The 15,318-nt window shown below is 41.2% G+C and overlaps 1 protein-coding gene across 2 annotated transcripts in view; it reads left to right on the forward strand.

Annotated features, from left to right (window-relative positions):
• The first annotated feature begins 2,278 nt into the window (after positions 1-2,278).
• The window catches only part of A1CF (APOBEC1 complementation factor), a 40,364-nt gene continuing 27,324 nt past the window's right edge, over positions 2,279-15,318 (forward strand). The window contains exons 1-3 of one of the 2 annotated variants that reach the window (XM_060241250.1): positions 2,279-2,408; positions 11,307-11,450; positions 13,139-13,273. In XM_060241250.1, the coding sequence (XP_060097233.1) occupies positions 11,352-11,450; positions 13,139-13,273 (234 nt within the window). In that variant the 5' untranslated portion in view covers positions 2,279-2,408; positions 11,307-11,351. Of the gene's footprint in view, positions 2,409-2,621; positions 2,753-11,306; positions 11,451-13,138; positions 13,274-15,318 lie in introns of those variants that run through there. The other variant, XM_060241249.1, reaches the window with a different exon arrangement.

Genomic DNA, 15,318 nt, shown 5'->3' on the forward strand with positions numbered 1-15,318 from the left:
CCATTGGAGCCTTCCTTGAAGATTACAATAGGTAAATATCACCCTGTTTGTCTACCCATGTGATCCCCTATCTCTCTATCTATGTTTCCTTGGACTGAATGTGTGTTTTTATGAGTATTTTGTCTTGTATGGAAGCCTATATTCTTCTTAATAAATTATAATTGTTTTACTTAATTAGAGTCCCTGATATTTTTAAGCATTACTTTCTGGACGTGGAATCCTGTATACACAGGTAAAAAGATCCTGAGTGAGCCAGGTGCCCACCTGACAATTCCCCAACCTCGTTTTGAGGGCATTTTGGCTTACATTTATGTCAGATCCAGCCCTCATAACAAATGAGTTTGACACCCCTGTCCTAGAGTATCAACTGGGAGCAATTGTCACAGTTCTGCCTGCAGACACCTTGAATGAGGAGCAGATAGAAGAAGCTGGTCCCAGCCCTTGAATGCTGCAGGAAGACCTGCTGGACAATAAAGAGACTTTATCAGGTATAGAAAAAGAGTCTCAGGCTGAAGTCATAGCTCGAAGCTGGCAGCTCAACACCAGTCAACCTCTGCCTGTGTGCTTGATTAAGGCTGACTGTCTCCCATCCAGGCTGCTCTGCCATTTATGAGTTGCACTTGTCCATGGATGACTCACAGTGTTGGCAGATCCCCTCATCGCTCCAGTGGGTGGATTTTGGGAGTGTTCCAGGGTGGTCAGGGATGTCACACAACATGCTGATGTCACCCGGAAGTGCTGTCATCACATCAGTGATCCCAAGAGCAATGCTCTGGTTGGGGGGGGGGGCAAAACTCTATGATAAATTCACCCTCAAACCATAGTTTTGCCCCAAACCAGAGCATCCGATGCGATGACATCACTTGATATCATCACATCAGGGACATCACACAGCAACATCCCTGCTTAGGGGCAGGGTCCCCCCCCCCGCCCTAGCCAGCTGGTCCAAAGCAGAGAAAAGCCCCTGAAACTGGGGAATCCCCTGCTTGGGCCTGGAGACTGGGAATCCTAACTAAGTGGAGTTTTGCTTATAAAAGAAACCAGAAAAGGGAAAGCCAGCATGGAAGCAGGTTGTCCAAAACAGTCATGTACCTGCAGTTGTTCCATGCCTTGTTCTAGATCTCAGTGTGTTTGTCTTTCTGGACCATGACCTGGTTTGTGCTCTTTGGATTTGCCCTTCTGGTTTGCTGCTTGGACTCCTGGCTACCTGTGGTTTAACTCCAGACTGTGTTTGAACTATGCTAGTGGTCTCTTGAACCAGATGCCTGCCTGAACTTGGACAATAACATTGCATCCTTCCCAAACTTCACTCTCCCTAAAGAACTGCCCCCCCCCCCCAATCTTCCAGCATTTGCCTATGTAGAGTTGGGAACACGATGGTCATTTTACCCACATTTTTAAAACCATTAATTCATTCAATTCATTTCATAGCCCATATAGAGTTATGAAAGTTAAAGTCAATATGATATTGTTAAAGAATTGCTTATGTTTTTCAAATTCACTTGTTAATTTTTTGGAGTTTGTTTGTTTGTGTAAGTGGCAGAATATTTTGCCTCAATACTTGTAAATTGAAAAACACTACTATTGTTAAGGAAAGCTTCTTTTTTTCCTCCAGCAAGGAATGTGTTTCTGCAACAACAGGGAATTTTACAATTTTACAATATATATATTGTTACTCTGTGCTAGTTGTTTGATTACATAGCTTCATTTAATCTCGCTCATAAAGACAGGAATTATTTTTAAAACTGGAATTAAAAGATTCTTGATCACATTATAATAAGACCTGTTTTGCCATTCTGAGATATTGTTTATAACTCAGGTCTTTACTAAATATCAATTAAAAAAATACTGCATACTAGGTATACCTGCCTAAATTGTAATAGATAGTCTGTTGAATTAGCTGTCAACAGACCTATGCCAATAATGATTGCCTAGGACAAAAATAATTCTGAAACCACAGATCCCAGAACTTTCTGAAAACGTGAAAAAAAAAATTACAGACTGTAGTTCATGCAAGTGATAAAGCAAATGATTTTCGTTTTTAAATCCCTTAACTGAAATAATGTTTCCTACGTTAATCTAGTGGACCGATTTTAAAATGATGTCCCTCTCACCTCATGTGCACATGTACTCAGGTCTCCTATTGACTTTTGTCTTGTGAATTTTGTAAACATATGTAGCTTATGTAGATAGTAAGCTGCAATGACCTAGCTATCTGGTCAAAGGGCTGCATGGAGCAAAGAGAGATAGAGCTGGTTAAAGTTTAACCGACAGAACTGTAAACCAACCTGGGGCTGGTGAACCTTTGGAGTCCGATATGGTGATTAGAGAATAACCAGAGTGACACGTCGCAAACTCGGCATAATCAAGGTGAACCTTTCCAGGTGGTGATCTCTGAAATTGCTCAGGTACAGTCCGTTCTGTTCTGTTTTCTCTACTAGCAATGTCCTAAAGATAGGCCTCAGTATTTGAATGGTTCTTACTGTTACTGGTGTTTATAAGCAAAGCATAAATGGCAAATGTTTCTGAACAAGAAAATTTCAGTATTTAGAGTCTGCAGGCACAGGGGTTCTTTATCTGCAATGATTTATATGCTATACAGTCACTTCAAAGCTGGCAATGAATAGATAGCTGGGAAGCTGGCATCTGAGGCAGTCAAATGTTGCATTTTCACTATTTGCCAGATGGACAACTGCTGAGGCGGGCACGGTGGTGACAACGACCAGAACGTTGCCTTCTTGCTGCTTAGCAAGTTTGTGCCAGCTCCCACGGCGTGCTTCCTCTAGCTTGTCAGAAGAAAGCGTTACATATCAATTAGAGGCGCTGGTTCCAATTTTGCATGGAAGACAGCAAGTCAGACAGTAGTGCAAGAGGCACTGCTCACCTTCATTTGTTATGAAGTGCAAAGGACAAGAAAGAATTAATTCTCTCCCCTTGAATTCTCTTTTGGATTTGTAAGCGCGCAATTTTGATGCAGCTAATCATTATGGATATCTTGACTGTGGCAATGAAAAAGCTCTCTCCATGATAGACGGGTATTACTGTACTTCTGTAACACGTTGCTGTCTAGTTTGCAAGCAGGCAACTCTTTCCACTGCATCCTATCCACATTGTCTATGGGTGCCATAGTGTTTATAAGCATGCGCTCTAGCAAGCAAGTTGTTTTGAACCAGGTGCATGTTTCTTGGTGGCTTATATTTGGGTTTCTTCTTCTGATCCAGAAAAGATTAACTAAATTCCAAATTAATTTTTTAAAAACCCCATCCATATTAAATTAATCTGCGTTGAGTGATAATTAGGCAGTAGTAGAAGACCTTGGAGAATGCAATGACAGATGGTATTAAAAGAATGATATAGGGCACAGTGTTACATTGGGCCATAACAACCCATAAACCCCATGTGTCCATTCAACCAATTCATATTGCTGTCTGATGGAATTACGATTGTGCTCTTCCAAAGTCACCTTTTGAAAATGATGCATAATAGACTCTAAAGGCAAGGACAGAGAGAGTGAAGACTTTGGTGCTATTTATAAAGCATCATTATAAGAATCATTGCACACCACTTAGAGCTTTGTAATACCAACTGAGTGGAAGCTCAGTTACCAAACAAAAAACAAGGCAGTGTGAATATATTGATAAAAACAATCTGGGCAACAAATGTGCAATGTCCAAGTCTCATAATCTATTTTGCTTTTACTGTGTTATCTCTCTATCATTTGGACAGTTCTCATTAAAACTATAGACGAGTAGCCAAAGGCTATAGAAAACCCTGATGTTCCTAATCAACATAATCTCATACTTAAAAAATGAAGCCTGTGTTTTTTCTTAGATGCTGGATTTTATATATACTTCTTGCTTAGAGACCTGTCTCATGCAGCACTGTTATGATTATTTAAATTATTCCTTAGAGAGCCTCTTCGCTCCCAAACTTGTCAAACAGGGTTTAGGTATTTATGCCTCTGGGATCTTCTGCCATGCTTGGGTGGACCCTATGCCTTTCCTCCCACTTCACTGAATCAAGTTTGAAGTTTTCCTCTAGTCTATGGAGCCTGCCCTGACCTAGATAGACCAAGCTAGCCTGATTTTGTCAGATCCCAAAAGCTAAGTGGAGTCAGCCTTGGCTAGAATTTGGATGGGAGACCTCCAAGGAATACCAGGGTCATGATGCAGAGGCAGGCAATGACAAACCACCTCTGAGCGTCTCTTGCCTTGAAAACCCCATGGGTTCACCATAAGTCCCCAGCATGGGGCCTACCTCTAGTTTAAGTGGCACGTCCATTAGAGAACAGCCATTCAAGTTGGAGAAAGGCTTCTTAGACTGAAGAATGTTCTTTAAAGAACAGTTAGATCCACCCTGCTGTCTAACAGAAGAAAAAGGATGTGAAGAGAATCTATTACATTTTCATCCCATCTCTCCGCAAAGACCTAAAGTGTGTGTGTGCAGACAGACAGACAGACAGACAGACAGACAGACAGACAGACAGACAGACAGACAGACAGACAGACAGACAGACAGATAGATAGATAGATAGATAGATAGATAGATAGATAGATAGATAGATAGATAGATAGATAGATAGATAGATAGATAGATAGATAGATAGATAGATAGATAGAATTCCCACCAACCCCCACCCCATATTCTCCCCACAACATCCCTGTCTGGCAGAATGAGCTGAGTGATACTGACTAATCGAAGTCACTGAGGTTCATGCCTGAACAGCAGTTTGGACCTTGGATTTCCAGTCAAAGTTCAGCACTCAGCCGCTGCATTAAATTGGCTCTTTAGAGCTCATGAGCTTCAGACCTGCTTCTAGCCTCATCTGGGTGGAATCTCGGAGGCCAAGAACTTTCTGCTCTTGTATTTACAAAAATATACTAAGACCATACAGTGAAAACAAATCCAGTTAGACTGGTGGTGACTTTATGAAGAGTTCAGTTTGGGTACATTTATTACATCCTAAAGAGAGAACAGCCTGTGATAAAGCAGGCTCCAGCTCTCTGCTGTCCCCATGCCATCAATCACTTGTGGGGGGGGGCAGGGATTTACAGGACTGGAACATTTTGTACCCCTTTAAACCACCAATCTGCCACATAGCTGATGGGCAGTGTGATGGGAGTTCTGGCTGTGTTTGCAAGACCTTGAAGCAGAATAATAGAATCATAAAGTTAGAAGGGATCTCCAGGGTCATCTAGTTCAACCTCCTGCACAATGCAGGAAATTCACAAATACCTCCCCCACAAACACACCCAGTGACCCTAGTTCCATAACCAGGAGATGGCGAAAAAACCCTCCAGGATCCCAATCTGGTTTGGAGAAAAATTACTGCCTGTGCAGCAATTGGAGCAGTATGAGGCAGCTCCATGTCCTGGCCCTTTAAATCCCTCCGTGATGCAGAAGCTGTTTTTATGCGTACTTTCCCTCTCCCCAGGGCTTCCCAGGATCTAAGGCAAGTAACTATGTAAAAACAATATAAAAACAATGCAATAAAACAAACACAAGAACAAAACTAAATATCTTAATATTTAATTTTCACCAAGAGTGTAATCTTAAGCAGGTCTACTCAGAGTCACGTTCAGATCTATTCAGTGATATTCAGTCCCAGGAGTTCTTAGAACTCCACCGTAAAAGATGGCGAATGGTCTACTTGTTTCCAGAGTTCTTATTCTCATCCATTTCAATTTGCTACATGAGTCCCTTGCAGCTCAGTATTGGTCTATTGATCTGTAGACGACAAACACCATTTTTCTTATCTTATTCATGGAAACAGTAACTAGGCTTCCAGAAAGCACTGCTAACAAGCACGCTCCAGAAGCAAAAGCACAGCTGGAGGGAAAGGTAGTACATTGAAAACCTGTGTTTCCATCAGGTTAAGAAATTCCACAATCTCTTTCTTTGCCATGTGCATTGATCTTTGAACAGCTGAAGACAAATGTGTCTGCAGATACAGGGATGAGGCCAGAACCCCACTAGGCACAGCATTGCAAGGTCTTGTGAGTCAGCCTCAGGTAGATTCAAAAAGGTGTTGAGAACCTGCCATTAAAATGGAAGCGTGTTCATCCATGAAGGGTTGATATGACTGAAGGTGAGCCAAAAGGGTTAGAGTGCATGCTTTGCAGCAAGTTCAAACCTTTGCACATTTAGTTCAAACAAAACAAATCCAAGGTATATATAGACCCAAAGCTATGCTGCTGCTTTATATGTTCATATGTAAGAGCTGCAAGGATTTGAATGGAAAGGTTCACAATCTCCACCACTATGCCATCGAGTCCTGCAGGCTATAATGTACAGAAATTATAAGGCAAAACGAAACTCAGTTAAATGCAATGTTAATTAAATTTAACTATATGACTCCCAAAAGAAAATGGCCTTCCTATATTCTAAGCCTATTTTCAAAGTTTATCAGGGCAATTTTTTTTTTTGTAAAGTAAGAAAATATATGGTATAGCCTGCTGAATTTAGATCAAGGAAATCGAGATCCAAACTTTTACTTATTACTGGGTGATCCTGAGTTTGTTATTGCAGATATTCTCTCATTCTAACTCCCCCATCATAAACCATGTTTTAGCAAGGATACAGCAGAAGAAAGACCCCAAGAACATCCCTCAAATCTCCCTTGCCGGACTGGTGAGGGGACTCCTCATGCAAGAGGCTGCCTGCTACATCTCAGCATGATTCACTCATGGCTCTGGCCTAGTTTTTTACTCAGCTCCTGTTTGTGGTGTGGTGGTGGGTGACCTAACAAAAAACACAGAAATTATTCGTCCTCAGGAGAGGCCATGTCTGTTTTAGTTGCCATCTCCTTCCAAGCAGCATCAGAAACAGCATCTCACACAGAGAGATACAGTCTTTTAACGTATTTTGAAAGTAAAACTTTTTTAAAATATAAGGCAGGTCCTCAGCATTAGTTCAGAAAAAGGTGTGCCATTTGAAATTTGGGAAACTGTTCTTCAGATGAGGAGACAGTCTCAGAAAGACACCTTCTTTCCTTGCCGATCCAAAATACGATCTACCAATAACTGCAAAATGTAGTGCAGTGGTTAGAATATCGACGCAGTAGGACGGTGTCTAAGTTCAAGTTTTCATTCGGCCAGAGAGCTCACTGGGTTACCTTGGGCCTGTCACACTCTCTCAGTTTACCCTACTTCCCTGAGGAGTTGTTGTTGCAAAGGTAACATGGAGGATGGAAGTGCTATGTACACGATTCTGAGCTCCTTGGAAGAATGGTAGGATAAAAATGTGATAGATATTTGGCAAGTCAGTTTGAATCATTTATTTGCATTTTCTGAGGTTCACTGCTGGCTTAAAACTCATATATTCATTTCCAGAAGATGGAATTGAATGGGGGGGGGGGGTTAAAAAGGCCCCTTCCATTACAGTGAGACTTGATTCTTTTTTTTACTTGTTGCATGAGGTGATTATGACCGTGTCAAAATTATATTAAAAGGCAGTAGATTAAAAAGTGTTTGATGAAAAATTTAATATCGAAGAAACCCATTTTGAAGCAGCTTTTGAATAGGAATGAAAAAGGTGCTCTAATTTTAACTGGCAAAAAGAATTCCTTTATTTTTAGTAACTCAGAACTGAGCTGTAATACAACTAGCAAATAAGATTTTTAAAGCAATTTGATAGTGAATAATATCATCATAGGACAGCTTGGCAATTATAGGTAGCTCCCCAAATTTATCAGCAAGAAAGCTATGTAAAGATAGTATAACCTTAGCTTGGCAAATGTAATCTGAACATATTCATAAAATCTTAACAATCCTGAAATGTATTGCCACCAGACGCTACCTTCAATTAGCAGTACTGAAAACACTTGAGTAGAATGATACTGTTAAGTAAGTCAGCAGTTGTTATTCATTGCAGAACTTTTCAGTAAAAAAAAATATTAAAACATGCTTGTTTTATTATTATAATCTATTTCCCATATTTTAATTAAATATTTAAAAAGGAAGAAGACCACCAGTAGTAATGACTTTGAATGACGTTACCAGACAAGAGTTGCTACAGTTACGGCTGATAGCCTGTGAGAATTTCTTGTGCTCCAGCCATAAGTTTAACTATTCATTGTACTATTTAATAGTTAGCATGTATATATTTGAAGGTTTTGATGTTGTTCAGTCACACAGTCGAGTCCGACCCCATTGACATATCCCATAGATATTCAAAGGTAGCTATCTGTTATATATTCGAAGGTAGCATTTATATGTGCAAAAGTACCACACATGCTGGCCCAGCTGGCATCAACCAGAACTCAGGCTTTTTCCATCATGACTCTAGCTTTGGGAATGGGCTCTCTAAAGAGGTGAGGGGGTCTACCTCCTTGAGATCTTCAGGAGGCACGTCAGGGCCTGTCGGTTTGCCAGGGCTCAAAGAGGTGAGGGGGTCCACCTCCTTGAGATCTTCAGGAGGCACGTCAGGGCCTGTCGGTTTGCCAGGGCTCTTGAGAGAGTTTGATGAACAGGCATCTTTTAAAGGGGAGAGAAGAGATTTGGAGTTTGCTCTTTTATTTTTGGCTTTAGCTGAGGATGTTTATCAATATTATTGTAAGCCATCTTGAACCATGAGGAAAGGTGGGCTATAAATGTTTAAATAAGTATATAAAAATGATGTAGTACTGGAGAATGGTCAAAGCATTTCATATACATTATCTCAGCAATTGATAAATGTAGTAGTATTGACCCCATATTAAAGACATGGCATGGGCAGCAAAGCCCCAGCAACAAAGGCTCAGATTTTTGCAAATTTACAAGATGGTGAGCAATTGACTCCTTCAGTTTGGTATAGTGGTTAAGTGTGCAACTTTTACCTGGGAGAACTGGGTTTGATTCCCCACTCTTCCACCTGCAGCTGCTGGAATGGCCTTGGGTCAGCCATAGCTCTCGTAGGAGTTGTCCTTGAAAGGGCCACTGCTGTAAGAGCTCTCTCAGCCCCACCTACCTCACAGGGTGTCTGTTGTGGGGGGTGGAAGGTAAAGGAGATTGTGGCCACTCTGAGATTCAGAGTATAGGGCAGGATATAAATCCAATATCATCATCTTCATATTCTCACCCTTTCATTCGCTTTTCTTTCTTTCCTCTGTTCCTATTGCATCTGTTAAAGTTTCAGCTGAAAGATCCAGAGAGTACAGAGCTCTTTGCATAACATGCTGTCACTGTATGATATTCATCGTTGTTTGTTGTATATTGTTCCTACTGCATTGTTTTTAACTATGTAATCTGCCTTGAGTCTCACTAGGAAAGCTGAAATACAAATGAAGTATATAAAATAAAGTAGGACTCCCTGGGATATTTAAGTTAACTTTCCAACAGAATATTTTTAGTAAATGACAACCAGGGCTTTTTTTGTAGCAGGAACTCCCTTTGCATATTAGGCTACACCCCCCTGATTAGCCCATCCTCCAAGAGCTTACAGGGCTCTTAGTACAGGGTCTACTGTAAGCTCTTGGAGGATTGGCTACATCAGGAGTGTGTGGCCTAATATGCAAAGGAGTTCCTGCTACAAAAAACCCCAAATTCTTTATAACAGCGCTACAACAAATTCTTTATAACAGCACTACCAAAAAACTTTGTATTTAGGATGAATATAGATCCCAAACTGAAAAAACAGTATGCTTTTTTAAAAAAATCACTAAAGCCAACTACACAAAGGAGATAGATGCAACATGGTAAGACTGTTCCAGGGTTGTACTACATTTGATTGTGGATATAGAAGGCACATAACTGGCTGTTCTACAAATCTAGCACATGAGAGAAAGACATGCAGAAGACGTGCATGTCTGAAAGCTACTCAACATGCATATTTGAATGCTTTTCCTAGAGCCCTGCCTCAGTCATGGTCAAAAAATCTTAATGTCAGTACATTTGTAGGGGTGATAACACCAATTTAAGGGAATAAATCCAGGACAAGCCAGCCCAAAGCTCAAAGGGACTACCAGAGCCAGTCACAGCTGGTCAAAGACCTGGTACCCACTAGGGTTGCCATGTCCTACTCAGGAAATATCTGAGGACTTTGGGGGTGGAGCCAAGAGACTTTAGAGGGGTGGAGCCAGGAGCAAGGTTGTGACAAGCTTGATTGAACCCTGAAGGGAGTTCACATTTAAAGGAGCCATGCTCATTTTAAATGCCTACCCTTCATTGGAAATAATGCAAGATGGGGCATCTTCTTTTGGGGCTCATAGAACTGGACTCCCTAGTCCAATCTTTTTGAAACTGGGGGGGGGGGGTAGGAGAGGCACCAGATGCAATGGTGCCTCTATCTCAAAAAACACCCTCCAAGCCCCAGATACCAATGGATCAATTCTCCATTATTCTTTATGGGGAACGGTCTCCAAAGGGTATAATGAAGAGCCCAACAGACATTCAACCACCCAGCCTCTTTCTGATAACTCTGAAGTAGGGAGAGGGCCTCCAAACCAGGGGATAACCTCTGTCCCCAATTGGGATTGGCAACCCTAGCACCCACAGAATAAAGAGGACCCTCCTGGGAAAGAGATCAATAGAGAGAATGATCACTCATACCTAGTTCTCAGAGCTGAGTGTTTTACCTGCTGAATTCTCTCCTCTGTGATCATCCCGTCAGTTCTACACTATGAGCGACTGTCTCTTTCACTGTGTTTTTATTCTGCCTACAAGTTTGGTTGTAGAAGATGAACCCCATCTTTTCCATTGTTTTACTGCACATTTAACACTGGAATTGGGATTCTAAATTGTGTTTGTTATTGTGAATTAAAGTCCATGGGTTTTACATTCACACTAATAAAAAATGCATTAATTCACGTTAACTGATCCCGAATATATTTTTAGGCCTTTCCATGCATCTACTTTCAGTATTCTTGCTTTGTGAAGGGGGGAGGAAAGGAATGATGCAAGTACCACTGATCATCTAGCTAATGACCTCAAGGGTAATAGGTGGTGGTTGAGAAATTTGCTGACACACTGGGTGCAAAGTTCATTCACTGGACTTGAAAATAGAAAATCTTTCAAAAACTTGCAATGACTCCCAAAGACAAGCATCTAAACCATTCATCCCAAAGCTCACATCTTTGATCTTTTTCTTCTTTTGGGTGGCAGCAGATTCAGCAATCCATTCAAGGGAAGGTTTGCACCTGAGCATCCACAAAGCCCCATCGCAATCCAAAGGTTCTCTGTTGATTTTCTTTGTTTTGTTGAGGTGCTAGGTATTTTTAGTTGGGTTTTTAAAAATTACTTTGAATGATCAGTGTAAAATATCTTCACAGGCATTATGGAACTTTCTTTTTTTAAAAAAAATTACTTGATTTATCTTAAATTTGATTGCAGTGAGCACCCCTAATTAACGTGATTTTTTGATGATAATCAGTCACAATGGAATTAAATCAAAAATCCGGGGAAGGATTGGCCGGCACCCAGAAAGAAGCTGCCCTCCGCACATTAATTCAGCGCACGGGATATAATTTGATTCAGGTAGGATTCCCCATCACATTCTTGGTTACTATTTTCTCACTCATTTAGGGTAAATTAAATAGTGCCATCCTAAACAGTTACGCCTTTCTAAACCATATGACTTTATCCATTAGGATGGCAATGTTAAGAAGGGTTTGCTCAGTGCCTAGGGCAAAAAATTTTCTCCTGAATCAATAACACCCCCCTCCCAGGTATATGTCGCAAAGTTATTTCATTACAAGTTACGTGATGGAAATATGCTTTCCACCTTTGCTTCCCATAGTGAATTATTTGATATAAAATACTCAGTAAATCTTTATGACTGGCTTCATTCAACCAGCAGTCCCCCTTCTGTTACTTCTGGGAGCAATTAAGTTTCCCAGAGGAGCTTGCAGTCTCACCAACCTGGTTGAGGTTGTTTCTATAAGCTGGCATCTCCATATAGAGGCTCTGCATAAAGCTACTGCAATTAAAACAACTGCCATGATCACATAAACCATGGTAACTACCTGTTCTACCATACTTTGAGTAGCATCCAAATAAGGATCGGCTGATTTCTCAATCTTAGTTGGGCTGTACAGTGATGCTCTTACTGGTAGTTTCTAAGAAGTTTCCATGGTCTGTCATGCCCAACAGCTGAACTTCAGAGTTCCGCTTTTTATTTCTACTGGAACGTAATGAAATAAATCCATGCATCAGAATATTTGTCACCTTCATAGATTTTAAGGTACAGAATTATTAATATTTTAACATTCACAGACATTACCTGAATGAATACAATGAGAAAGTCAAGGTTAGTTATGGGCCATGATTATAATGCCTGCGGCTTTTGTTGTAGCAGGAACTCCTTTACATATTAGGCTACACTCCCCTGATGTAGCCAATCCTCCAGCAGCTTACAGGGCTCTTCTTACAAGGAGTTCCTGCTACAAAAAAAAAGCCCTGGTAATGCCTAAATGCTAATTCGCATACTTTCCCTGTCAACTGTTTGATTAAAGACTTTCCCCCCTTTTCATCCTATTTAGATGTTGTACTACATTTTTGTTATAAATAATATTTTAGGATGAAAGTAATCCAAGAGGCTCTTTCAGGTCTCATGAGGTGATGTCATGATAGGACTGATTGCACAAGAAATCCAAATAGTCTCTTGGCAGGAATATTCTCAGAGGAACAAACCAAACAATATGTTCCCAAAGGGCATGTACTGTAGGGGCTGCTGGAATGTCTTTGGAGGTCCAAAGGCGGGGTGGAATTCTAGCAGAAGCTCCTTTGCATATTAGGCCACACACCCTTGATGTAGCCAATCCTCCAAGAGCTTACAAGGCTCTTTTTTGTAAGATCTTGGAGGACTGGCTACATCAGGGGTGTGTGGCCTAATATTCAAAGGAGCTCCTGCTAGAATTCCACCCCTGTCCTAAGGCATTTTTAATTAAATAAATGTAGCTACAAAAGACCTTGTCTAAAAGTTCTATGACCATAATGATTTCAATCCATGGAGTGTGACTTCCATCCCTTCCTCCTCCTGCTGCAGCCCCAAATCCTCCCTGCCTCGAACTACTGCTTCTGGGGTGACAGGGAAAAGTGTTCAGAACTTTTAGGCAGGATCCAAGTCATCATCACATGAGGAAAATTAACTGATGTATCCTGAAGGGACTTGCAATTTTGATGTTACTTGTATTTCAAAATATTTTTCATTCTCTTCAACTCAGGAAAATGGTCAAAGAAAGTATGGAGGGCCACCACCAGGTTGGGATGGACCACTGCCAGAAAGAGGCTGTGAGATTTTCATTGGAAAATTACCCCGGGACCTCTTTGAAGATGAACTTATACCATTATGTGAAAAAGTAATACTTTTATATTTCCTAACTTTTCTTCTCTTACATATATAGAAAGAATTTTATGAATGTGTTTGTTTTGTTATGGTAATGTGCAGGCCTTTCTCTGTAGCAGGAACTCCTTTACATATTAGCACACACACCCCTGATGTAGCCAGTCCTCCAAGAGATTACAGCAGGCCCTGTAAGAAGAGTCCTGTAAGCTCTTGGAGGATTGGCTACATCAGGGGTGTGTGGCCTAATATGCAGATGAGTTCCTGCTACAAAAAAGAACCCTGGTGATGTGGGAGTTCATCCAGAGCCTGGGACGGTGGCTGCAGACTCAGACAGTTCAGCAGAACTAAAAAACAAAAGAAAATAGAGACATGCTGTTCCAGTCATTCAAAATTTGGTGTCACTAAGGTCCACTACCCTGTTCTGTTATTGGCTACTTAGTGATGATGCGGCTGGAAATGCAACTTATGGGGCTGGCACACAAATGCACACAAGCTTCCTGCATGTGCAAAGATGGCAGCAGATCTGAAGGTGTCTCTCTGCTAGTAATTAGGTCATGGCAGACAAGCCAATTTAATTGCTGCCAATGTCAGGCATGTGACTTTGCATAGGAATAAGAAATAGAAGCACCCCCAGATAACTACTTCTAATATTTAAACACTGGCCACATTCAGGAGAAAATAAGCTGCCAGGAGTGATCAAGCTGCCATCTCATCCATTGTCCTAGGGGGAAGATGTGATATAAATTGTTTACTTCAGTATATCAGGCTTTCATCTGAATCCACACTGGTCCCCGAGAGGTGCATTTGTGTGCAGAGGAACTTGAGTGGAAATCATGATGGAGACACAATAGTAATGCAGGACTTGAGATGTCACTGCCTAGTCCACTTCTAGGCACCAAGGTACATTTTTATGGTACTCCATCCACTATCTGAAGATCACCTGCTTCATGTGTTACACTTGGGGAATGGGTAGTGAAAAAGAACCCACCACCTTACCCCAATAACTAGCACAACCAGGTGTTTTCCTGCACTAAAATATATTGTTAGGAACATTGGGTGCTTTCTTGCGGCAACTGTTTACAAGTGGATTTTGCCATACTTACACAGTAAAAATCCAGTTGCAAAGCATGTTTTTAAGTGTGTGTGGATGCACCCATTGAGTGGCTGTCCAGAGTACTGGTAGCTCAGTGCTAAGAACGCTTTCCGGGGGAATAAGGCCCACTGAATAGACTTGAGTAGCATTCTTTCTGAGTAGACCTGTTTAGGATTGTTCTCTGGGTTGCCTAGTGATCTTTCAGTTTGACAATTCACATAAGGCTTTGGTATGTCTAAAATATTGCTCTATGTTCCTCAACAGAAAAAAAAAAATTGTCTGTGACCATGCTGGCACATTATGGACTTTTATGCCGCATTCATTCCAGTAGAGAGATTGTTTTAAAGAACATATTTGCAGACTTCGTTAACATTAATGTACTCTAATGTCAGCAAGACAACTTAGAACAGTTACAATCATAGGGGCACACTTTGCTGTTGAGGGCCCATGACTCTTTGTAAAGAGGCAAAGTACAGAAAAGGGAAACTAATTCAGGTTATGTATGCCTCAATTCTAAATACATTTGTAAGAATTTGAAGATGAACTAGGGTTGCCAGGTCCAACTCAGAAAATATCTGGGCACTTTGGGGGTGGAGCCAGGAACAAGATTGTGACAAGCATGATTGGACTCCAAAGGAGGTTCTAGCCATCACATTTAAAAGGACTATGCTCCTTTTAAATGCCTTTCCTTCATTGGAAATAATGGGGGATGGGCATACCTTCTTTTGGGGCTCATAGAATTGGACCCCTGGTCCAATCTTTTTGAAACTTGCGGGGGGGTCTGAGAAGAGGCTCCAGATGCTACACTGAAAATGTGGTGCCTCTATCTCAAAAAACCGTCCCCACAGAGCCCCAGATACCCCTATATTGATTCTCCATTATGCCCTATGGGGACGAGTCTAGGGTTGCCACAGGTCTGACTCGGGAAATATCTGGGTACTTTAGGAGTAGAGTCAGCCTAAGAC

Source organism: Heteronotia binoei, chromosome 6, assembly GCF_032191835.1.
Source record: "Heteronotia binoei isolate CCM8104 ecotype False Entrance Well chromosome 6, APGP_CSIRO_Hbin_v1, whole genome shotgun sequence".
Lineage (NCBI taxonomy): Eukaryota > Metazoa > Chordata > Lepidosauria > Squamata > Gekkonidae > Heteronotia > Heteronotia binoei.